Raw genomic sequence first — 24,147 nt, 5'->3', positions numbered from 1 at the left:
TTTTGAGACTATAAGGAAAGATTAACTTGTTCTTAAAAGATGTGCCAAACTGCGTGTTACCAAACCCTCGTGCTCTGGGGCCTCCCAACTCCAACAGAAATGTTGCAGGTAAAATGGTCAACCCAGAGATCAAATTGTAGCACGTACATCATCATTTTTAACCTGAGTGTCCCTTATGAGTCCACATAGCTATGAATACAGTTCATTCATCAGAGGAAAGAGACAAGCAGACTTGTCTTTAAACAAGGTAAAGAATTAATGTTTTCACAATTTTTTTTTTTATTTAGACCCAGACTGAAAAGCAATATTTTGTAAACTCTAGAAGATTTATGGAAAGATTAAAAGGAACTAAAAACAAATGCAAAAAGACAATACAAGGTGAACAGACCATAACTTTATTGGAGATATACTCAGCTACAATTATTACAAAAAACTATTAAAGGTAATTGTGATCCATAAGGTGCAGATTGCAAACTTCTGCAGCATGATTACAGTATGAATGAATTACATTTTATGTCCCTTAAAGACAGCTGCAGCATGTGATGGTAAATATTTTATTGTCCATCAAATTATATTTGTTATTCATTCTACTTGATTTTAACCATCTTTTCAGTCAAACTATTTACAATAAAAATGCCTGCAATTTCCAATTCTTGTTCACAAACATTTTTCTCTCCAACTTGCTGCTGCAGTAAATTCTGAGTGCATCTACAAAGCAATTAAAGTAGTCTGTGGTTGCCATTCAAATAAAAGAGGGAAAAAACCCGAGGACTTTATTGGATAAAATTTAGAAATGTAGTTAGCTTTGACAGAAGTTAATTTTAACTGCTAGTGGAGTATACTACAATGACCTCTAGATATTTGCTAACATAATTCAGACTGAGTTACAGTTGATATTTAGATTACACTTCATGGTCATAAACTGTAGTGTTTTTAACTTTTAAACCTAATATGAAAGTAAAGAAATTAACTTATTGAAAATTAGAGCAATTGGAACAAGATCAATGTCAGTAATTAAGTACCAAAAATCAAAATCCTTCTTGCTTTACTCACGTAACAAATACAGAGATTTCCATTAGAATGTTTTTGTAAGGAACCCCACCCAAAACACACAAACCCAGAATACTGTCAGATAAAGGCAAGCGCAGTTTCACAGCAGACCCCGATGCCATCTGTCATTCTCGGGTTACGTGTGCTGCTGTGACTGGGATGCAAAGATTTCACTTTCTATACCAACAAATGCAGGTCGCATAGTTATGTCATATGCAGTAACATAAAAATCACATTTTCCAGTTTCTAGTTCTGTATTTCCTTACAAGGAGGAAAACCCAAACTTTGCAACATACATATAAGCACAAGATCTTCAGGTATGTAAAAGGATGCAGTTCCATCGGTTAAAATGATACCACATCAATTTGCACCAGCCGAGGATCTGGCACCTCATCCCTGGGCACCGCTACATTCCTCCCCAGCACGGAAACTGGTTCTCATCCAAGTTCTGTCCTCTGCAGTCACAACATACTATTGTGTCATGAGACTTAAAAATAGCAGGCTTTTTTTCTGTATGGACTTTAGCAGCATCGAGCTGAACAAACGCTTCACAAGTCGCTACTGAGCATTCAATATTCAGACTGAGGAGCTATTTAGTTGAGGTTGACCATACTACTAGGGGCTGTCTTCTCGCAAAAACTACATTATACACATCATATGTTGGTTTCTTCAGAGATAATTACTGGAGTGTCAGAGGTCATTCTAATTTTAATTACTTCACATAACAGTAAAATGATGTAGTAGAGAAACAATAGCTTTAAAAATACAATCAAGAGTTGTTACACATCTTCGTCGTATTTTTCCACATAGAGTAAAAATGCCACAGACATTACAAATGACCTATTTAAGTTGTGCAAGTAAATGACACATTGCAGGCATTATAATTATCATTTTCAAATTCAGTAAATCAGAACAGCAGCAAGGCCAAACCACATTTTTCCTCTCTGTTAAGTATTTTTTCCTTGAAATGAGGTAAAGCATGGTACCAAGTGCAATGCTTATTTGTGCTACATGAACAGAACAGCGCAAAAAAAAGCCATAAAAATAAAAATGCAGCATAGTTAGGAGGACTGTTTAAAGTACAGTATAACACGACTTAGATAAAAAAAAAACAAACAAGGTTCATGCCAACTAACCCCCACACTATTTATGATGAGCCTGTGTGGTTGCTTTTGAAGATGGGTTGCAACAGTCCACTTACACTTGTGCTTATAGCATGTCAAGTGATTTCTATCCCAACCTTCAAATGATCAGATTTAGGTCTTTAATAGCATACACTGTCCAATATCAAAATCATATCAACTGCAGGGTAAAACACACAGATGTATAACATGGAAACTAATATGAATTTTCTATCTCAAAGAATAAAAAATATTTCAATGAGGTCACACTGGAAAAAAATTACGGCATTTTAAAAGCATTTAAAAACGCATGAGCAGCAGAAACTACTTTATAGTCAGCCACTACATATTTCAGATTTCCAATTTGTAGGCTTTATTTAGTAACAAAGTGATCATTAAACTATTCTGAAACACAGAGCAAGTTCACTTAATATTCTTGGCATCAGAACACCCTACAGCTTTTTATGCAAATAATTACATGAAACCCCTGAGAATCTATAACCTTGTAACAGCCAATATAGAATTTGAGGCATTCAAAGACCAACCGAAATTTTAGTTTTTCATAATGCAGTTAAAACTACTCAAGACTTTCTAGATGGTTTGTTCTTATCTGCTGATTGATGTCTGGCCAGAAACACAGAATTGTTACCATTAGTGATCATGTATTTTCTCTAAGAAACTTCACTTCTACCATGAGGAAAGAGCTATAATTTAAATAGGTGATATTTTTTTCTAAACAGCGAACTCAAAGCTATTTACCTTCGACAATTTAGATGCATGTTTTCAGTGTTCTGTCTCATTCACATTTGTTTCATACACATCAAGACTTGCATGTCTTATACTTCCCTGTTGTATTTTCATGACTAAAGTACCAAACAAATGTGCTAGAATTTTTTGTAAGCTAGTATTTTAATTCTTGGTCTGACCACTGTAACAATGCTGCTTTCAAATACAAGAATGGTCCGTTTCACAGAATGAAAAATGACTGAGATAGAAAATATATGAACTTCTGAGAACTGTATTTCAGAAAAGCTTAATGTCTACTCCTTGTCACAAAGGCTTTTTTTTTGTTTGTTAAGAAAGCAAGAGCTGACAGTTTTTGTCTTGTTTTAGTGTGCATTTGTGAGGAAAGGAATAGGGTTTAAAAGCAGGAAATACAGTATTTATTTGTAATTTAATACATAAGACACAGCATCAAGTTCAAACTATTGTGCTGGAAAACGTTAAAACACCTTGCTCTGCTTTCTCAAACTTCAAGCATAATTAACAGGGCAAAATTGCAGCAAACCTCTATTGATATTGGTGGGAATACGAGACCCACAGCTTTTTTAAAAGGTAAATTAAGAGGTATTATAGTTACAGTGCAAAAAATTAAAATTTCAAGCATAATATATAAACATAGCACCAAAACAGAAAAAAAAACAACGCATGCAAAAAAAGAAGGAAAAGAACAGAAAAAAAGAACTGAGGTATTTAAGTGAAGAGTGCCTACAAAAATCTAATTAAAGTATAGGCAAAGCCTACAAATAAAAGTATGATTTCCCCCCCGCCCCCAGTAGACCAAAACACCAATGACCTAGTTTCTCTAAATTAAGGACCTAAATCACAGATGTATCAAAAGTACGGCAGTTATACCTCAAACATCAACTTTCATGTTATTTAACAGCACAGCTTTGGTAGGTGAAATATGCATGCAACTCTGAAAAGTACAGTAAGAAATTTACGTGGAAATATCTCTTAAGTGTAAAGGTGCTCTGTTTGTTAAATACGTAACCAATTGACTATAAAATCTGCAGCATATTTTAGGTGTGATATGTCTAAGGTTATTTTTGTTAGAGTGACAGTTTGCACTGTGCAATTCATTACTGTTTCCAGTATTGGAACTATCTAGCTTGCATGTTTGTGTAAAATTGGAATTTTAGCCAAAGACCATATTTTGTTTATGGTATAAAAAAAAAATTGTAGACTAATCACCTCCTCAGAATTGTTAAAAATAACCTAATTACATATATATGAATACAATTTCTATTATAATCCTGTAATAAGTCACAGCTATAGTAATGAGTTGTACTGTAAATATAGAGCTGTATCATTGTAAAATGCACAACAAAATGAAGGGAATGTAAAACAGTTTGTTCCAAAAAAGATCAGAAATTAAAGATTATTAATGAGGGTTTATTTATTTTTAAGGCAAGAACCTTTTTTTATGCAAGACTGTGTGGCATAAAGAAACTGGAGCTTCATTCTACCAGTATGCCAGCCATTTCAATTAAAATCTGTCCCTAACAAATAAGTGCAATAATGATTGGGAATGCCATCTTAATGTCAAAAGATGACATGGAGAGGAAAAAAAAAAAAAAAAAAAAAAAGGAAAAAGAATACTGGCACACTTATTCTTTCTTATACCAAATCATCCAGTACAGTTTATCAACTGCTTTATGACTGGCACTAGTGCACAGATTGAAGGATTTCAAGATTACTATATATAAATCTAGCAACTGCATTAGGCATAAGATCCCTGGCCTTCTAATACTAAGCAAAGCTGTACTGACAATAAAAGTAAACCAAAAAGACCTGACAACAATTATTCTGAACACTTGCTAAATGTCATCATTAAAGCACTCTCGTGATTAAACAAAGCAGAAGTGAGGAAAGAAGACAAGATTGTGTTTGCGCAAAAAACTATAACTACAATTAGTTCCAAAATTTTATACATGTTAAATGCTTTGTTATCTATTTTGTTATCAAACAAACTTTAAATTCTGTCTTCCAATTTGTTCCTCTCAACATCAACATTTTTAAAAATTTGCTTTATCCGTATGTGGTTTTTTTCCCCCATTTTATTTATTTTTAAGAGGAGTCTCAGCTGTTTGGGACCTGAGGTTGATTTGCTTTGAGGCTTCGTAGTGCTCTTCTCGCAGCTGCAGATTTGGCAATCCTGTAGCTTCTGCCAACACCTTTAAACTTTCCCTTTCCTACAACTTCCACTGTTACTCTGACCTTTCCATCGTAAGTTCTTTCTGCAGGACTGCAAAAATATACGCAAGAATTACTCAATGCCCAGGCAAGTTAACATTAAATAAGAGACCTACATTCTCTTTTCTACAGAAGTTAAAGCAGTATAGTTCAACAAATCATTACTTGTCTCAGAAAGATATGCAAGGCAAAGAAATAAAAATCAGTGAACAAATGACCATGCTAGCTGCTTAGTGCAACAGAAATTAAAAGTAATTCCTGACATTTAAAGATCAGTGATTTATGAAGCACAGCTTAAAAACATTTTATGGCAGCGTATACCAAAGGAAGTATATTCTTACCTAAATTTGGCTGTCTCTGGCTCCATCTCCAGCAGCTCTCGCACTGGTGAACGGGGCACATTAGCAGAAAATTTTTCTATTTGGGGAAAAAAAAAAAAAAAATAGCTTTGTTCTCTTCATAGCAGATGGCACTTAATTATTTTTTTTTTCTGAAAGCTGACAATACCTATTAATGGCCTCATCATTGGATAATACACTTGCCAAACCATTTCCAAAGACATTCCACTATCCATATAAATGGCACCAGCAAGGGACTCAAATATATCCCCCATGGCCTTTGGTACTTCAATGTCTTCCTCTTTTTCTTCGTCTTCTTCAGATCTTCTGAGCTGTTTGCAATTTAAAAAAGCCAAGGAGGGGGAGGGAGAAAGAAAGGGAGGAGAAAAGAGAGAAACAATTACTTCTTTTAAAATAAAACAAAGATCTTCAGAAATTTAAGCGCGCTCACATCCTATCCCGAGCTGCTTCCTTTAAGTTTTTCATTGACAACTTTCCACAGTGAAATAGTTCTTTTATCCCCAAACCAAATTGCTGGATATATCATTTTTCAAATGTGAAAAAAAAAAAAAATCCCAACCACCATTGCGTACAGAGACCTCATATGCTTTGTGAATTTCTCCTGAAATAATTCTGTAGGATTTCACCATGGGTCTGTTTTTTCCAATTAGAAACAGACTTGGCTCTATCAGTTAATATGAGAAAGCTACTCATAACAAAGGAAGAGTTCATACATTAAACATCTCTTAGAATGAGACTTTAAAATCTATAAGTCTAATCTCTGGATGAAAGTTGGATGTACTTTTCCTTACCTCATTTACCCCAGAAGACAAGCATGAAACAAGCATTAGTAAAACAAGCCATAAATAACTGATAACCAGCAACATCAGTCTGAACTAACAGGCATATTTAGGTATTTTTAAATGTATCAGGCCGTGTTTTCTTCTACGCTACTAATTTCAGACAACAGTCTATTCTCATTATTAAAACTAAACTTGCAGTATATGTCTTAAAGGTCTTGACTTAATCTAATCCTTTACTGAAAATAACTCAAGTACATCTAATATACATTCACCTAAGTCATAACAAAGTAAGCTGAAAACAAAAAGTTTGACCATTATTCTCCTCTGGCTGAAGAGGAATAAGTTTGTCAGTCTTTTCCCCCAGCAGCTACCCTCTCCCTCTGGCCCCTATTTGGGGTTTTAAAGTCGATTCTGTCCTCTTTAAGAGTCACCGTACTACTTCACAAACTAGTCCCACTCAATATTTCTACCTAAAATAAATCAAACAAGAAGTTAGACTTGATGTGTACACACTCCAAATGGGAATTTTGAGGTTTAAAAACCAAATTCAACTCTTTTGAATAGCACATTTCACACCAAGTGCAAAGTGCCACACTTCTGAGTTATACTGAAGTAACAGAAGGAGAGAGAAACTACGAACTATAAGGCAAGGGACGACAGATGTTTCAGGAGTGAGATTTGAAAAAAGAAAAGCCGATGACACGGAGACACACATGGAAACCAGTCTAGCTGGCACGAACTGCAGAAACAAAGACTCTTGCATTAACTCTGATGAAATAAGAGTTCCAGTAATTCAGTGCCAGACCAAGATAAGGAGCAGGCGTAGGGAGAGCGAAACAAGAATTTTATTTGAAACAGCTATCACACAATTCAGTTGCAACTTTGGCGGAAGTTTCTAGGCAATCTTTTTGCATACTAACAAAAACTGAACAAAGCTAAAAATAACTACTATGAGCTCTTTAAATAAGCCTTCAGCCTTTTCACTCATATTATGAAGAAAACAAAACAGATAACGGAGTTTAATCCTCCAATGTAAAATAATTTATATTCTCTACATCTCAGTGACAAATTTATTAGCCAATGTCTTCTTGAACCTTTCCATAAAACATATGGAGTTCACTTTGCAACAGAGTGCATGGGCTATAAACACATTTATGTAACTGAATTATTTTGCTTCCCAAGCTTTTAAATTGTGTATCAGAAAGAATAAATTACTAAAGACAAAGATAACATGTTTGTTTAGTGCTGCAGTATTCTCAGAATATTTTCTAAGAGATTGATCAGTTTTTCAGGAGACTAACTATTAGAGATAGCTATTGGATAACACTTTTAAAGAAAGGATAATGAGAAGGTCCATCTCTTCCAGGACTCTGATTAGAATTTGACTCGCAAGGCCCTTGCTCTCATATATTTTCTGACTAGTTCATCTAAATCAGTTAGTTTTAGTCTATTCTCTAGCAAATTATCACTATCATTAGCTTTCCTGCATAGCACAGATATGATCTGAGTTTGCAAGTCTTCAGTTAAACTATTTTTCAAGTGGTTTATTTGAAAGACACGTATAATGTTTCCCTGGCTACCAGGGAGCATGTGAAAGACCCTTGAGCACAGTGCAATGACACCTGCTCTCACAGAAATTGTCAGACGAAAACCAGCAGAAATCTCTGTCAGTGTGCTACATGAAGTAATCCCAGCATTGTGCCAAGGTAGTACTGTTCATGATGTTGAATGGACATCCTGAGTCAGCATTACGTGACTTAGTAACCCTTCATCAAAATTTTATGGTACAGTAGTGCTTCCAACGTGTCAGTGACAAAAGCAAGCTAAGTGTTTCCCCCCAACATACTGTTCTAACACCACCACAAAAGCAAAATAGTGAATAAAATCAAGCATCACAGAAAAATCTAGAGGCAAACTAGTTTCAACTTGATTATTTTCTGAACGTTCTTACTGACTTGGCACTTTCTGAAGACTGTATTTTACTTTGCATATTACAGGCTTTATTACTGAGAGCCTGCTTCTATGGCTGCCATGTGCGTAAAACTAAAACATTACAAAAATGCACATCATGCTAAGAAATCCAGCGACATGCTTCAAATCAGATACTGAATCAGATACATTTCTTCTAAATCCACTAACCTCAGAATCCATTCCTTGCATTTCATTCTTTTCCATTTGAAACTGCACAAAGTCATCAATAACATGAAACAGTTCCGGAGAGACAGCTTTGAAGTACTTGTGGTAATCATACTTTACAGCTAACGATGCAAAAATGGTATTGTTGACTAGAGCAGATCGTAGGTCAGTAAGAACTCCGGGAGAGTGTTGCCGTGGGTCTTCATAAAGGTGCTTGGTTATGAGGTAGTCCAAAATTGCATCTCCCAGGAATTCTAGGCGCTGGTAACAATCTTAAAGCATTGGAAATAGAGGAATGTAAAACAATACAATTAAGTTTAACACACACATTCCTTCCAGGCCTTTCTGGATAGGAGGTTTGGTACACTGCCATGTAAATTCCACAAACTAACCAACGCTCAGAGAAGACAATCTGTTGGTTTTTTGTTTGTTTGTTTGTTGTTTTTTTTTTTTTTTTTAGAACCGGCATATTTGTGTTTAAAAAGAGTGTTATTGAAATATTAAAAAAAACAACACAACACCCCCCCGCAAAAAAAAAAAAACACCACCACACACAACCAAACCCAAACTCAAAACAAACAAAAGCAAAAAACACCCCCCCAACCAAACAAAACACCAACCCAAAACAAACAAACAAAAAAGAAAGAGAAAACCCAGAAGTTATACCTAATCATAAAGTCACTTTTGAACCCAATGTTAATTTGTCAGGCTAGCAAAACCAATGTGTTTATATCAATTAATGATTTTCCTCAAGATCTTCACATTGTGCTGAGAAACATCAAAAAGTAAAATCAAGAGATTCCACCAGCAGGTTGATCTGAAAACCGTAACAGTTAAACCTCCAAAAAATTAATAAAGAAATCAATGTATTAAAAGCAGGGGGAACATACAATCTAAGATTTTTAATCTAATTTTTCACACATTTAAATTTCTTAAAAAGCACTGAGCAAATACTCCCATTCAGAATGGGTCTTTTTAACTGGAAACTAAAATTGCCAAGACTCTGCTGTTCGGAAAATTGACAGGGGACACAGGAACGGAGAGCTACAGAGGTCTGGTTTTAGAATATAAACAAAAGCAAAAATGCCTCTTGAAAGCAAATAGGGATAGATTAGTAGAGAAAGAAGAAAGACAAAATTACTACAAAAGTAACATGAGAGGGAAATGGCTAATACTAAGTTGCTTTTCCAGCAGCTGAACATAGATGCTGCCAGATCTCAACCGCTAGTTACTCCTTAAGAGAAAAGTTATAGGTAACAGCAACTCACAGTTGTCTTACTTGGTAAATAGAAATGGAATCAAAAGGTTCTGCTACCAATAATGTAATTTTATCTAGACACTATGCCTCAAGGTTTCTGTCCATTAGCACACATATAAAAAGGAATCATCTACCTTCTATGTGTTTTGTGAAATATTTGTCAAAAGTAAATATACATGTGGGTTACATTACCTAGAATGAAAAACCAAAGGATCATTTCAGTGTGTTGTCAGAACTGTTTCTCAATGTACTAACATTTCAAAATGACTTATTTCTTTAATTAAAGCAAACGTTTCTTCTTGGAACAAGGAACCAATTCACCACCAGGAAAAATTTAGACTGGTGACCGCACAGGAATCTGCCAGTCACTTGAAATAGAGTTGGAATTCCACCACGGTTTGTTCTTAATTGCGTATTATCACAGGAAAATATTTAAAGTTTTAGAATGAACGAATACTAAGTTAATTAGTATAAGCCAAAGTAATTCAAGAAGATTACAGAAATACAAATTTGTACTGCTGCTTTTCAGTTCATGTACAGAAACATTAAGCAGTTAACCTGAAATTAATATTTAGTCTGATTTAGTCAACTGCTTCAAACTTCTACCTTAAATATTTACACGATCAAATGCCTAGATTTAAATTAAGCCTTCCAATTCACAACTTCAAATGGAAGTCTCCATATTTTGCTATCCTATAGACTATTCAGCTAATGTAAGTTGTATAGTCTACTTTTAATCTTCAGAAGTACAGTCAAAGGGAAATATTCTTGGCATTAAATTATGGAACAGATTTGCTAAATATATTTGCAAAAAATGATCGCTACTTCTAGAAGCACGGTGCAATTTTCCAGAGTTCTACAAGAACTAATTTCAGCTAAATGAGGGCTTAATGTCAGTCATATATAACTAGTGATATAGCACCAGAGATGAAAAACACTGCTCTTTCCCAAAACTTGGTTAGGCTTTAGTAAATCTTCTATCTGTATCAAGTCAAACTATGAATAATCATTGAGATACAGCTTCAACAAGTATCCCCCTCTAAATAAGGGGCAAGATATTATTTTCTAAGATTTTGTATTCAGACACTATGAACTTCTTAAAGTAACATGTGATGTCTAAAAAAAGACTATGTATGAGAACACAACCTATACTACTTCTCTTGCATTTACGATATAATAAAAAAATAATTTAAGACAACTTACCAGTAATGGTATTATAATGGTACGAGGCATGAGTAAATGCCTGAAGAAGATAAGCCTTGTTCTTAAAACTGTAGTTTATTTTCTTCTCAAAGTTTTCAAAACCAGAAATAAGGTGATTCAGGGTTTTTTCAGCATCTGGGTGATCAAACATACACCTCGGTGGAATCTTCAAACAGCCATACTCCAGGTCTTTATACAGAGAAGGCTCTGAATTAGCTACAGAAGCAGAAAAAGAGTTTGGTGAAGGATTTTTCTGCTCGCTGTTACAGTTTTCTCTGGTAGCACACAAAGTGCCTTCCCAATCAGTCTTTTTAATTACAGGGAGCACCTTCAGCCCCAGTGAACACAGGAAAAGCTGAGCAGCTCTTTCACCACAGCTGGTCAGATAGCAGCCCAACAGGGCTTCCACACAGTCCGCAATGCTCTTGTCAGCAATACACTGCTCTGTATGCAAGTCATACGAGATAGACTGTTTTCCTGCATCAACACCACAGTTTTCTTCTGATGGATTCCAGAAGCCCACTACAAAATCATCCTCTTCAACAGCCTTGCTAGGATCCAGGTAGCACATAGCATCCCAAGAGCTGTAGTCAAAATCATCAAAATCCGATGAAAACTGAATGTTACCCAGGGATGACTTTTTGGGTACTTTCCATTCATAGTTTGAATCAGTGGTTGAAAAGTGTGAGAGAGAAATTTTCTTCACAAAAGCCCCTGATCCCATTAGCATATTATCAATGAATTTGATATGCTCCTGATCATACTCCAGAAAATCATCTTCAAAGTCTGTTTCTTCCTTGGGTAGCCTCCACATTAGGTCTTCATCCTCTTCATCATCATCATAATCATCAAGTTTACCATTAGCCAACAGGTTCTCCTTTGTCTATGAAGGAACACAAAAAATATGGTACTGAAGAGGGAAATTAGTAACTTTTATTCCAGAACTGTCCGAAGAGCATGATTTGAGTATTTTCTGCTAATAGTAAGATGGATTTTTTAAATTAATGTTGCTAATTACATTGTCTGATCAGATACACAAAAAAACCTCAATTAACACTTACATCCTAAGAGTAAAATAATTGTCCTGGAATACAAAATCCTTTATTACTAACCCACAATATCATACGTTCTACATATAACACATGCTGCATTTCATAGGAACTCATGCTTATACTTGAATGTGACCCACATAGAATTAATTTTAAAACCACAAAACATTATATGCTTGCAAGCCAAAGTGAACAAAAGAAAGAATTTTAAATTAACAAATTTAGAGAAATACAACAAACAGTTTTGGGTGCATCCTTCTCTCTAAGTGCTAAGTAAGGCTATTACAAATGTTCAATCAATGTAAGGCTGAAGATTCTTTCGACACCCTTCTATGGCAAATATTAAGGGGCTTGCAGGGTTTACAGTAGTCACAATCATAGTCTCGATTTTGGAACAAACAAACGGAGAACACATTCAATGAAACAACTGTAAGAACTTCCTTACTCTAGTCCCTCAATAATCATCACTTGAAGCAACAAAATACGTTCATCTATGCTCTCAAACATAGCTGCAAATTAATTCAGTCTACTTGGCAAACTAGTAAAAAGTTTAGTGAATCAGTGTAGGTGATTTTTATACTACAGATCACATAAGAGAATCTAATACCAGTTAGATGGCAAGAATCTAATGCTTATCTGGGTGACAGTCTTGACTACATGTGTTGGAGATTCAGTAAGTGATCTTGCTGCTTATTAGTTGTTAGGTATAGGCCAATTTTTGGTTCTGTAAGAATTACAAACTTGTACTATGGTTCCTAATTTTAACAAACATGACATCTCTCCAGTTTGTCATACATTTAATATTACCAGGAACTCAGTATAGCAGGTCCAAAAATGGAAAAACAGAAAAAAATGCACACTTCTGTAACATGGGTTTTTGTTGTCTGTTTTTAAGCTGAATATTAGCATATACATTAAATCCTGAAATAGGATAATAACCAAATGCAAAGACAACTAGTATTAATCCTGTCCTCTAAACAAGTATATATTTGTTTCAAGTTTGGTTTTTTGTGTGTTTTTGTTTTTTGGGTTTGTTTTTTTTTTTTTGGTGTGGTGGTGGTTTTTGTTTGTTTGCTTTTTTCAGGCTACACGTATAGCCTTAACTAATTAAAAGTTAAAGTTGACACCAATTTTCTGATATTTACATACATATCCACAACAGTAAAACTATTGATGTCTCATGTCTTTCCCCTGCCGATATTGAGCAAGTTGGTATAGACTGATGTAAGTTACAAACCGAGTACAGATATGCCCAAGCTATATACAACGCTGCATAATTTCCCATGGGCCCAATCCAGGAAAGCACATAAACATATTTGCTAAATGCACAAGTAGTCTTTCTAACATCAAAAGGACTATTCACAGGCTCAAGCCAGCATCCCTGATGTCAGTGGGAATTCTGCCCCTGCATTTGATAGGAGCCAAGATCAGTTTCCAAGAGCTTTTCTGGATTGGGTCCTGAAAGCCAGCACTATTCTGAATCAAGTGAAGCAGCCTAGATCTGCCCTCAGTCTAGGTACGTCATGTTGTAGGTCTCCACCATTTAATCTTGGAAATCTCTGAACCATATACTACCACTGGGGACCTCTCCCTTTGGGCCAAGGGCACAACTCTCCAGAGGTGCAGATGAGTGGCATCTCTAAGGCGCACCAGGCAGCACTCGAAACCATCTAAGGATCAAAGAGATCACGATGTTCTTCATCAGGGTGGAGCAGGATTAGTAATGAGAGAAGAGGGAAATAAAAATGTCTATAGAGATTAATAGAGTAGACATTTTGCCCAAATAATTTCTGCTGTTGTCATTACCCATCTCACATATAGGATTTCTCTAACTTTAATTGATCAGAAAGAGACGACAAAATTTTGGTTTGAAATAGTTATTTTAGTGCTCATTTTTTTCTTGTTACACACTACCTGTCTTATCCGTCAGTGAAATAAAAATACACTCTCTGAATGAGACATGTCTATATGGATGATTCAAAACAGATTTTGGTGTCCGTTTTTGCAAAGATTTAATAAATATTTCATTTTTTACTAAAATTTCCTTAACAGGTTTCTCAAAATCAAATTAATTTTACTTAGCACGACAGGTACATGAACTACTCTAACATTGTCTACACATTGTTTCTTGTATAAAAAAAAAAAAAAAGTTTTGAAAATGAATAGTAGGTAAAGGAGCCAGGAGGTAATTCTGGTAGTTGATTGTTTCATCATTAGACAGCATTTCAAAAACAAATCAAGAATGAACTCCAGAAGAACAAACCTTTTCTTAAATACTTGATTGATTTTGAATAAGTAATGGACACTTACAAGCTGAAGATAAATACATGTAAGTCAGGGGTATAAATGTAGGAGTAATTACATTTTTAAAGTCCTAAAATTACACTTGGCTCTTTGAAGGCAACCGCGAGGCTGATGTGGCCCCCGGTGAAAATGAGCTTGACACCTCTGATGTATGTACTTTTTTCATGCTCTTTAGAAATCAGCTATTTGGTCAAATGAACAAAGGAAGACTCTTCCCCTTAATTAAGCTTGGTAACACAAAAAATACTAACATTTGACTAGGATGTTTTTGTAATAATTCATCATTATGATATGAGATTTCTAGCCCCAGTCATAGACCATCAGCCCATGGATGGAGAATGAAATTCACATCCAAAGAAAGCCATATATCTATTTGGCACAAAGAAACCACTTCTTAGTTGCATCACTACCTGCATTTTGGTCTGAAATTGTGTGGATTGTTTACAAATAAACAGTGACTAGCAAAGTAGAAGAGGCCACTGAAAAGTTATGGAGAACTGAAAGCTATTCAAAAGCAATGATTAGCTCCTGCCCCTAATGTGCTATTCTATTTTTAGAAGGGTACAGCAGTAAGTCTCTTTGAGCTGAAATCTTGGCTCAATATGGAACCACAATAATCAGGTAGTTTTATTCTGCAATAAATATTTATTTGTACAGTGCCTCTACCTAACAGTCCTCTCATGTGCCCTCTGGTGGTTCCACAATCCAAGCATGGTCTTCAGAATGGGGGGGGGGGGGGGGAGGGGGGAAAAAAAAAATATATATATATATATATCCCTCCACCCCCTTCCCCCAACCTCCAAACTTGTCTCAAACACTTAAAGATTATGTTACTGACTACTGCAACTAGTGATATTGCTTCAACAGGCACTTCTACTCTCAAAATACAATGAGTTTAGTTAGAAAATAATTTGAATTGTTCCTCATTAAGATCTGTCATTCTGAAGCTTTTGGTGATAAGACAGTGAGGGTATCTAAGCCAACACTGTATTTTGGACAAGAAGGAGTCTCAGTCGTACCCATGGTTTAGCTAACAGCAACCAATGCTGAACATCTTCTTAAGACAGTTCTAATCCTCCTTCTGCCTCAGCACTACAAAAACCAGAAACTCCTTTTCATATATTCTATGAAGGTTAACTCATTATTTATTAAAATGAAACAGTCTTCTGTCTATACATATTACAACAAAACCAGTAATGATAATTCCATTTAAAACTTCCAAGAAAAATTTCAGAAAAACTCCTGAGAGCATGCTAACCACATGGAAAATGTTTTTCTTCCTTGCTTTTCTATTAATATATACACTCATTATTGGATGATGTTCAGTACATTTCCTTACTTTGGGTTCTATTCAGGATTGGTTTTCCTCTCATTTTCCGTAAGTTACAGTGACATTTTAGAAAGGAAACAATGATACAGATTTACATTATTTTACTGAAAACTGCAAAATATCTGGGGGCTGGGAGGAGGCAGTGGTGAGAGAATACAGACACACAAATAATTACACCTCAACATAGTTAAATAAAGTCTTACCATTTCATCTTTCTCCCATTTATCTGTGTTGCTCTTGTCCTGGTTGACTATGTAACCAGGAGGAAGCCAATTGACCGGGGGATCAAAAATCGATACCACCATACGACTGGGCAGTCCTTTCTTCTTTCCAAGGCGATACAAGTTACAGTTGCTGACCTTCAAGAAAAACATTTTGGTAAACTTCTAGACATACATTTACATGAAAACAGGTTAAAAAGCAAAAGGAGCAAAACAATTTTACATATCAAGCCAGATCTTGTACCATCAGGCATGTTCTCTAGTTCTCAAAAGGGAATTCAGGTTTTTGTTTGTTTGTTTGTTTTTTTAAGGTCAAGCATTTTAGCTATGATAATTTCAGCTAAAGAAATCTGACAGATTACATTATCTTTGCAAAATAAAATTATTGCTGGTTTTAAAATAATAGTAAATATAAGCTGTACAAGTGTCATTAATTACCAGCATTAATAATCACCATTCAGACTAGATTTAGAATGAAAAATAACTGCTGTTACGGATAGATTGACCTAAACCTTGGCAGTAGAAAGTGTTAAAATAGTTACATATAACAAATCTTATTAAGTCATAATCCAGACGTTATTCTGATAGCCTCTAAAATTCTTTTAAATATTTTAAAGGGAAGAGGAAAAAGCACTCTCACAAAAATGTACTTCCTTTTCCTTTTTAACTATCAACTTCCGATATTTGTTTCTTATTTTACACACACTTTCCATGCTTCTTTTAAAAGTCTTGAAATTTGAACTTGAAGATTCAATCACTTGCTTTATTTCAACTGTGCAATTTATTTAGCCCTCCTTATTTTCCAAGATTGAACTACTCAATCATTTAATTCTCAGTGATGTGTTTTATCAGAGGTAGCATTTAATTCAAGTTATCGCATTATGTGAGGAAAACACCCCAAACAAAGCAAACTTTCATGATTGATTATTCCAGCATTTAAAAACAGCAGTAGAATTGAAGGCTCTGCTCACTACTGTTTACATTTACCTCAAAATACTTCTAAAAGTTTTGATGCAACAGTTCTGTAAGTTTTTTTTTTTTTTGTGGATTCATTTTGAGTGTTCCTGTAAGGCCATGCTAAAATTTTTCAAGGAAAGTAGCTTATTGAGCAACAAATAAAAAAGGAAAGGTCGAATAAAGCTACAGCCTAAGGCTCCGTGCTGTTATCTCTCACACCTTGTTCAAGCACTCCTGTTAAAGAGTTTCTACTCAATACGACTGTAGTGTTCAGTTCACTAAATGTCTTCACTAACCCAGAACTTTTAGTTCTGTTCAGTCCCATCCTTTCTTAGGCAGGTAATGAGCTGATTTAGGTTTTGAAATGAAATGTAGAAAACAAGTTCAAATCAACCACACTTATGGCAACATTAATCCTGTAGTCTTGTATTTTTATTCCTAATATGCACACTACCCAGTATATAATTAGTAAAGTTGTGGAATTAAATCAACCTGTTGCTATTCAATTTTCTAGTACGTTTTTTATATCTATGGCTTGTTATAGCATGCCTTTTACATAATATCATTGGATTGTTACTACTTACTTTTTTGCTTCTCATATATGACAGCCGTCCCTCATGAGCATCAGGGTAAGTGCAAAACAAGTATGTAGTGATGGCATGCTTTAAAAATGAATCACCAAGCATTTCTAGCCGCTCCAGATTAAATCCATCACTAGCATTTGAAAGAGTCAAAGCTTGAAGAATGAGACCAGGATTAGGACCGAGAGTTTTTGAGGAGTACCCACTGGAAAGGTTCTTTTCAGTATCTGCTCTGTCTTTTGAAAGATTAATAGCTTTTGAAGTACTGGTGGTCACAGCCATTTTGGGGCATCCATCTGAGGTAGATCTGTTAACATTTCCATCAAGGTATTTATTACTCAGTAGAGTACATTCATTGCTGGGCTTGGGCTGGTTCTCACTGCTGTATAAATTCTGAATGGGATATGAGGTAGTTGGTTGGACAGGTATTTCCTGCCTGCAGTAATTCAGCTGATTTCCTTGGCAAAAGTCTCTGTTAACTAAATCACAACTGCCATTGGCAAGATTTTTATTATAAGAAACACCATTAATTGCTGCAAGTTCTGCCGAGACATCAATTTGGAGTTTACTGGGTGACTCATTGAGCAATGTTCTGTAACTCACAGACATTTGGTCATGGTTTTCTGCAGAAGAGGTTCTATTAGCACCTTGATGTGCAGCATTTTCAGGGACTACAATTGTGCTGTGCTTACAGTAATTTTCATTCTCTACTAAAGAGGAGTTAGGAATAGAGATGAAGGATTTGCTGTCAATAGACTTTTTCCATCCGAAGTCCAAGTTAGGATATCTGTAAAGATACATGCTGATTTTGTTAAAAAAAAATATTAGCACAAGATGACTATATGCACATACATATTTTTAAAAAGCTACATTCTTCTGAAAAGAACAGTGACTGCAGCACTTAACTTTACCATTCACAATCGAGTCTTTTTAAACTATGTTTCACTGAAAACTGAGATGAGTTAAATACAGGGTATCAGTTTTAAATTCATGCAGTAACTGTTTTCACCTCATTTTCCAATGAAGTCAGATATCATATGGAAAAATACATATTGAAAAATTACGTGCCTGAAATCTGCAGGAAGTGATTTAACCCCTACACCAGCATCTGTGGCTGTTTGAGCTCTTAGTTCCTCTGCTGTCAAGAGGCAGTGCAGGCGATAAAGTATGCTGGGGAGACAAACTGCTTTTCTCCACAAAGATGCTGGAATAGGATGTATAGCACAGAGCTCTGGAACCAGTATCTGGGGAGAGGAGGAAGAAAAGAATTTTACCTGTAAAGGTAGTTGTCAGATTACCGTTAAGAAAGAGGCGACTTGAATTAGATACTTCTGTTTTACCTGCTTATTCTGCAAACTTTCCCACTTTGCTTTCCTCTTCTCAGCACTGCTTAGTGGAAGTGCTTTCCCCTTCTGATTCAAATGGCGAGGAGTCAAAAGATTAAGTCTAAAAACCATGTGAAAATACTTTAACGTAAGTACATAATTAACGAACAGAACTTACTAGCCTAAACTTTCTAAGTGATGACTTATTCTTAGTATTTAACCTTAATGCATTGTGAAGTGACAGCACAGTTACCTCTGGAAAAAAGTGGCCTCAAGTTATGGTTGCTACAAAGTAAGTCAAGTATACCTCAAGAAAAAACAAAACAAAACAAAACAAAACCAAAACCACAAACAAACAAAAACCCCAACACACAAAAAAGCCCTACCTAATGATTTTGGAAAACACAAGCCCTCAGCCGTATCCCATAATTAAAAAAAAAAAAAAAAAAAAAAAAAAGAAGAGACACTTCATTGTCTCATCAGATACAAATGTCACTGTTGTTACCTTGAAGATGTGTGGTCCACATCCAGCAGTGGCTGGTTGAGATTGGTCAGGTCAAGATTATACTTTGTTTTATAATATTCAGCAAAAGTTTCATATTCAGGGGAAGGGAATTTACTGAGTGGAGTAAGATCAGTGTATACATCAGCAACGTAGAATCGATGAGGCTGATCAAAATTTCGATACCTAACCAAAAAAAAAAAAAAAAAGGGCATATGTTAGGGTAAAGCTTGTGCTAAGTTTTTCATGTTCTAATATGGCCAGGTGAAAAACAGTTAAATAGCTCACTTGAGGTTTTTGGTCGGTGGGCTTTTTCTGTTGTAGAAACCATTTGTTCAGCTAACTCAAATACTAAATGAGAAGTGTGCTATAAAATAAGGAAGAATAAAGCCAACCTATAATCTAAAGAATTCCCTCTACAGAAATGTTTTAAGTTCAATGCAGGATTTATGTCTTCAATATCTAATATAAAATGAAGCACTGGACAGCAATCTCCAGGAGTAATGCTGCAAATCACAATTTCTTGATTCCAAACACCTAACAATTAAACTTTATAATTTGACTTTTTAATGTCTAGTCTCCTATGTGCTACAATCAGTAGAAATGGAGTTCTACTGCATACAGAGTTGTACCAACTCACATCTAAACAGGCATTTTAACCAAGTCAACCTCCAAATAAAGTTAAAATACAAAACCACAAGTACCTAGGAAGGTAAATTCACAAGCCTACCAAGTACTATGCGATTCTTGTAATATAGGCAGAATATTAGAAAAATAGAGCCAGAATGCAGCAACAGCTTTAATGTGGCTACTGATGCTCATTGGGTAATATGATGATAAACATGCACAGGAAAATAATAATAGTAATTAAAAACAATGAAATCAACATTCAATATTTAGATCTGCATATTAGCTTATTTCATACTTTGATCTGCTCCATCTATCAGCTTAAGCTTCTATTCAAATATCTAAATATACATCTCTAAATAAAATTAACACACTATTAATGAGTCTGTTTAGCTTTCTTCCAAAGAGAAAAAAAAAAAAACAAACATGAAAACCATGTTCCCAGGCTCTTTGAACTTCTTCACTGAAGAACATGTTGGTTAAAGGAGCCTTCAGGAAATACTTTTTTCTTATCTTATTCACAATCATGCCTGTTCTGAAGAATGCCATCGGAACTGTACCAATACACAGTCATGGTATTATGCTTCCTCTGAGGAGCTTACAACCAAGCAGGACAGAGAAGGACAAGCACATATTTCCACCATTTTTATGTTGACTGAAAACAAAAGCACTTGAAATTCTGAGATCTCTTAGTGTGTGAAACCAGGTCAAAAATTTTTGGCTTCTCTCAAGCCAGGATATTAACAGACAGCAACTAATAATTCTCATAAGATGTACTCAGCTGCCTACTCCAGCTCCACTCTCAAATTAAAACAAACAAACAAACATAAATGAGAGGTTTTAGGCACTTTGGCCAAATCTTCAGACAGGTGAAATACCATAACTTCATTGAAGTCCAGCAACTGCGCTCAGCTGCACCACCTGGGAGCTACTTCTATGGCATTAGCTTGATCATACAAAGTAATGCTTACACAGAGTGATGGCCCGTCACGACTTTTTTACACTAGCGTTTTTACCACAGTGGTCATCTAAACTGGTAGGAAGACATTTAAAGGAAGAAAAAAAAAAAGTCTAACACAGATGAGGCTAAAACAAAGTACTAACATTTATCTTCCATATATATTCTGCAACTACTGTAGTTTACAATATACTAGGTACAAGGACAAGCCAGTCAGTCCATTTTCTTTTTTCACATCATGACAACATACCAATTCTGGACAACAGTACATAAAATTAAGTAAATTTCTCTTCTAAATACCACTCAATAGAAAGATTCTTTTAACTGTTCTTTATCACTTGTTAATTTTTCCATCTACCAAGAGCATATCTTTCTTTAGCAGGCCTTTGGCATGAATAAGCAGTAACCAGAGAACAGGATTTCCACTGAATCTTCCAAATTAATATTGCTGTCAGTAGGCCAGCTCTTGATGAAGTCGCAACATTTTATCAGATACTACAAAACTTCTGTAGTATCCTACTATCTACTTATCTACTTATCTACTATTCCTAATAAAAAGTAATGAGTCTTGGGAGGCCTAAACACTTATATCCTACTATACAAGATTAATTATTGGCTATAAAATATCTTTAAATTATTTAAGACATCATCAGATACCTTCAGGTTAATGGCACACATTTCTTACAAGCAATTCTGTGCAGATACTAACATCTCCATATTACAAGTGTTCGTATAAATACAATAGGTACATACCTAAAGTATGTACACAGTACTCACCTTGGAATGATAACTGCATCCTGGTAATCCTCTAACTTGAAAATAAAAGGCATTTCTTTTGTATATTGTGTACTGGGAATGCCTGTACGTGCCTCAGATTTCTCAATGTCTTCCATAAACTTAAAGTCAATGTCCAAAGTGCTGGAGTCATCAACTTAAAAAAGAAAATGCATAACTCAGTTATTCAGAGGCGAGTTTTCCAGGCGGAACTTTTCTGGGAAGTAGTAAGTTACAATATTTTTCCTTACTCTGTACACATATTTGATTATTTAAAAAAAAATTTCAGAAGGAGACATATATATGATTTTAGACCCTTATAGAGTCAGCTGGAACCTACTATAAATCAATTCACATCACCAAGTTAAAATTAATTTGGAATCATGAAGAAGTAATAAAAATATAACTGACAAATTTTCACACTACCACATGTGGTATTATTTCTACAGCTACCACCAGAAATTTAACATAAAACATTAACAAACGTTGCTAAAGGAATTCAAAGTGAATAAAAAACAAAAGCTCTGTTCTTACCAACATTAAGAGGTAGAACACAATAGGCTGAATCAGCTTCTGTGGGTTTGAACTCTAGTGCAGGTTTCTCAAGACGAAGAATATGTGAAAAAATGTACTGGTGGAGTCGCGTTATCAGCTCAAGCATTTGCAGAGACAGAGTAAAACCAGACTTCTTAAGCTCAATAGATATTGTAACCTCTCCAGAGCGAGTATACACAGGAAAGTGAGGAATCTAAATACGAGAAAAACAAATAATGAGAGAAAATCCAGAGTGTGAATCCTCTACAGAGTACCAGTTGTTTAGGTCAAATAAAGAGGTAGTGCTTGCCTGACCCCAGCACAAACTGGATCAAAATTTTGACCTTTGATGACCTTCAGTTATAGATGAGATTTTGAAGGCATGAAGAATGACAGATTTTTTTAATAGTTCTCCTTGTGTTTTACAGCACTTCTCTTTATGTAAGACTAAGTAAAAATGGAAGCCTTCCATTATGGAGGAAGAAATGTGAAAACCAACAACATTCCTGAAATGTTTTCTTCTGTGGACAATAGGAAATACGATTTGAGAAAATCTTCTGCAACTGAATCTCATCCACAGAAAATGTCTATTAAAAACTTTCCTAAGCAAGAGGTGCCTAATTTTTCTGCTGCTGCAGACTAGGAATGCTGAGGGGAGTTGTTACTATAGCTTTCATGTAGATAAGGTAGTGCTTCAGGCCATCTCGGTAGCTGATACACCACTCCTATCTCATAAAAAAAAGGAGGAACATTTTGAATTTGCCACTGCAAAATTTAAGTTGTGAAACAACAGTTACATCACTAAATGCATAAAATGCAGTGGTTACTGGATTGGATTGATATTATCGCTTATTTTCTGAAGGTAACTTGATACAAGCAGCACTTAGGGTCATTTCCAACTCCTCAGTCTGGGGGTGGGGAGTAAGTGGAAAATGACAGGTTGTAAGGCATGTAGAACAAGGAAAGGAGCTAGACTCATTACCTGAGGTATAGGTTTGGCTGTCAATATGCCGAAACATCTTGTTGTATCCTCAGGAGGATATAGCTTTCGTCTCCTGAAGTTGAGCTCATCAGGTAGAGGAGTCGTTAACACCATTCCTATTACATACAAGTAACAGGGCTGATCAGGTTTGGGATAACTATCCCTCAAACATTCTGGAATCTAAAAATATATAAAAAAAGGGAAAACATTAAAGTGATAAAAACCAGCAAACTTCAGCCAAAGACTATTCTTTGAACAAGCTTTCACATGTTTATTTGAAAAGGTATTGCTAAGAATGAGGAATAAAAAAAAATTAATCTGGACTCAAGTAATAATTTCATTTTTAAGCGAAATCATTAGGTCAGCAGCCTGGCCTGGCAACCGTGAGATCTGTGAGAACACCTGTATCAAGGGTGCACGATGCTCCGAGATCTTCCTATTTGCCAAGAGGCAACTTCCATTACATCCCTAAACTTCCTTCATACCCACCCTCTGGTAGAAATGCAAGTCTAACTATAGAACACAGACAGCACTTCACCAAAAATATAACTTAAGCTTCAATGCCAATTTCCATATTTAGCCAGTAACTCTGGAGCACATATTATATCCAAGGTCTTTGGACCATAACAGCAGAAGGAAAAAAAAAAAAAAAAAAAAAAGAAATACGTGCGTACACAGAACAAAGAAAAAAAAACCACCACAACAAAGGTTAGGTGAACTTACAGCTCCATTAACAGGGACTTGTTTTTCCCGGCAGAACTGTTTAAAAGTATCAAAAACGTCTTTCATATACTTGGAACAAACACACAAAATTTGATACACTGCCTCTTTGCCCAGGCACTACACTATAGAACTTTTATGATAACAACTCTAGTTTGCAGATCTGAATACTCAAAACAGCCATAAGCATTTTTAACTCTGCTGCTCGTATCTGTCATAGACCTTAAGAAACCATGTTTTATGTTTGGTAGGAGTTCATTACTTTGTAAGTCTCAAAAATAATCCTCTTGTTTATCTGAAACTAAATTGCAATACATGTAGTTCTGGATTTTAAAGTTATACTGTAGCAGAACTATGCTCTTGGCTTACTGGAAAATTACTCATAAGTTTAATAACTA

At 35.3% G+C, this 24,147-nt stretch overlaps 1 protein-coding gene across 4 annotated transcripts in view; it reads right to left on the bottom strand.

The window, feature by feature from the left end:
- Positions 1-395: 395 nt before the first annotated feature.
- DICER1 (dicer 1, ribonuclease III) overlaps positions 396-24,147 on the bottom strand; it is a 67,819-nt gene continuing 44,067 nt past the window's right edge. For 3 of the 4 annotated variants that reach the window (XM_065636742.1, XM_065636744.1, XM_065636741.1), the window contains 13 exons: positions 23,030-23,209; positions 22,048-22,261; positions 21,517-21,670; positions 19,158-19,340; positions 18,668-18,773; positions 18,396-18,571; positions 17,331-18,114; positions 15,772-15,927; positions 10,886-11,768; positions 8,428-8,696; positions 5,655-5,817; positions 5,489-5,564; positions 396-5,199 (listed from right to left, as the gene is read on the bottom strand). In XM_065636742.1, the coding sequence (XP_065492814.1) occupies positions 5,034-5,199; positions 5,489-5,564; positions 5,655-5,817; positions 8,428-8,696; positions 10,886-11,768; positions 15,772-15,927; positions 17,331-18,114; positions 18,396-18,571; positions 18,668-18,773; positions 19,158-19,340; positions 21,517-21,670; positions 22,048-22,261; positions 23,030-23,209 (3,510 nt within the window). In that variant the 3' untranslated portion in view covers positions 396-5,033. Of the gene's footprint in view, positions 5,200-5,488; positions 5,565-5,654; positions 5,818-8,427; positions 8,697-10,885; positions 11,769-15,771; positions 15,928-17,330; positions 18,115-18,395; positions 18,572-18,667; positions 18,774-19,157; positions 19,341-21,516; positions 21,671-22,047; positions 22,262-23,029; positions 23,210-24,147 lie in introns of those variants that run through there. The other variant, XM_065636745.1, reaches the window with a different exon arrangement.

Source organism: Caloenas nicobarica, chromosome 5, assembly GCF_036013445.1.
Source record: "Caloenas nicobarica isolate bCalNic1 chromosome 5, bCalNic1.hap1, whole genome shotgun sequence".
NCBI lineage: Eukaryota > Metazoa > Chordata > Aves > Columbiformes > Columbidae > Caloenas > Caloenas nicobarica.
The sequence above is the reverse complement of the archived record's forward strand: the minus strand, read 5'-3'. Positions and strand labels throughout refer to the sequence as shown.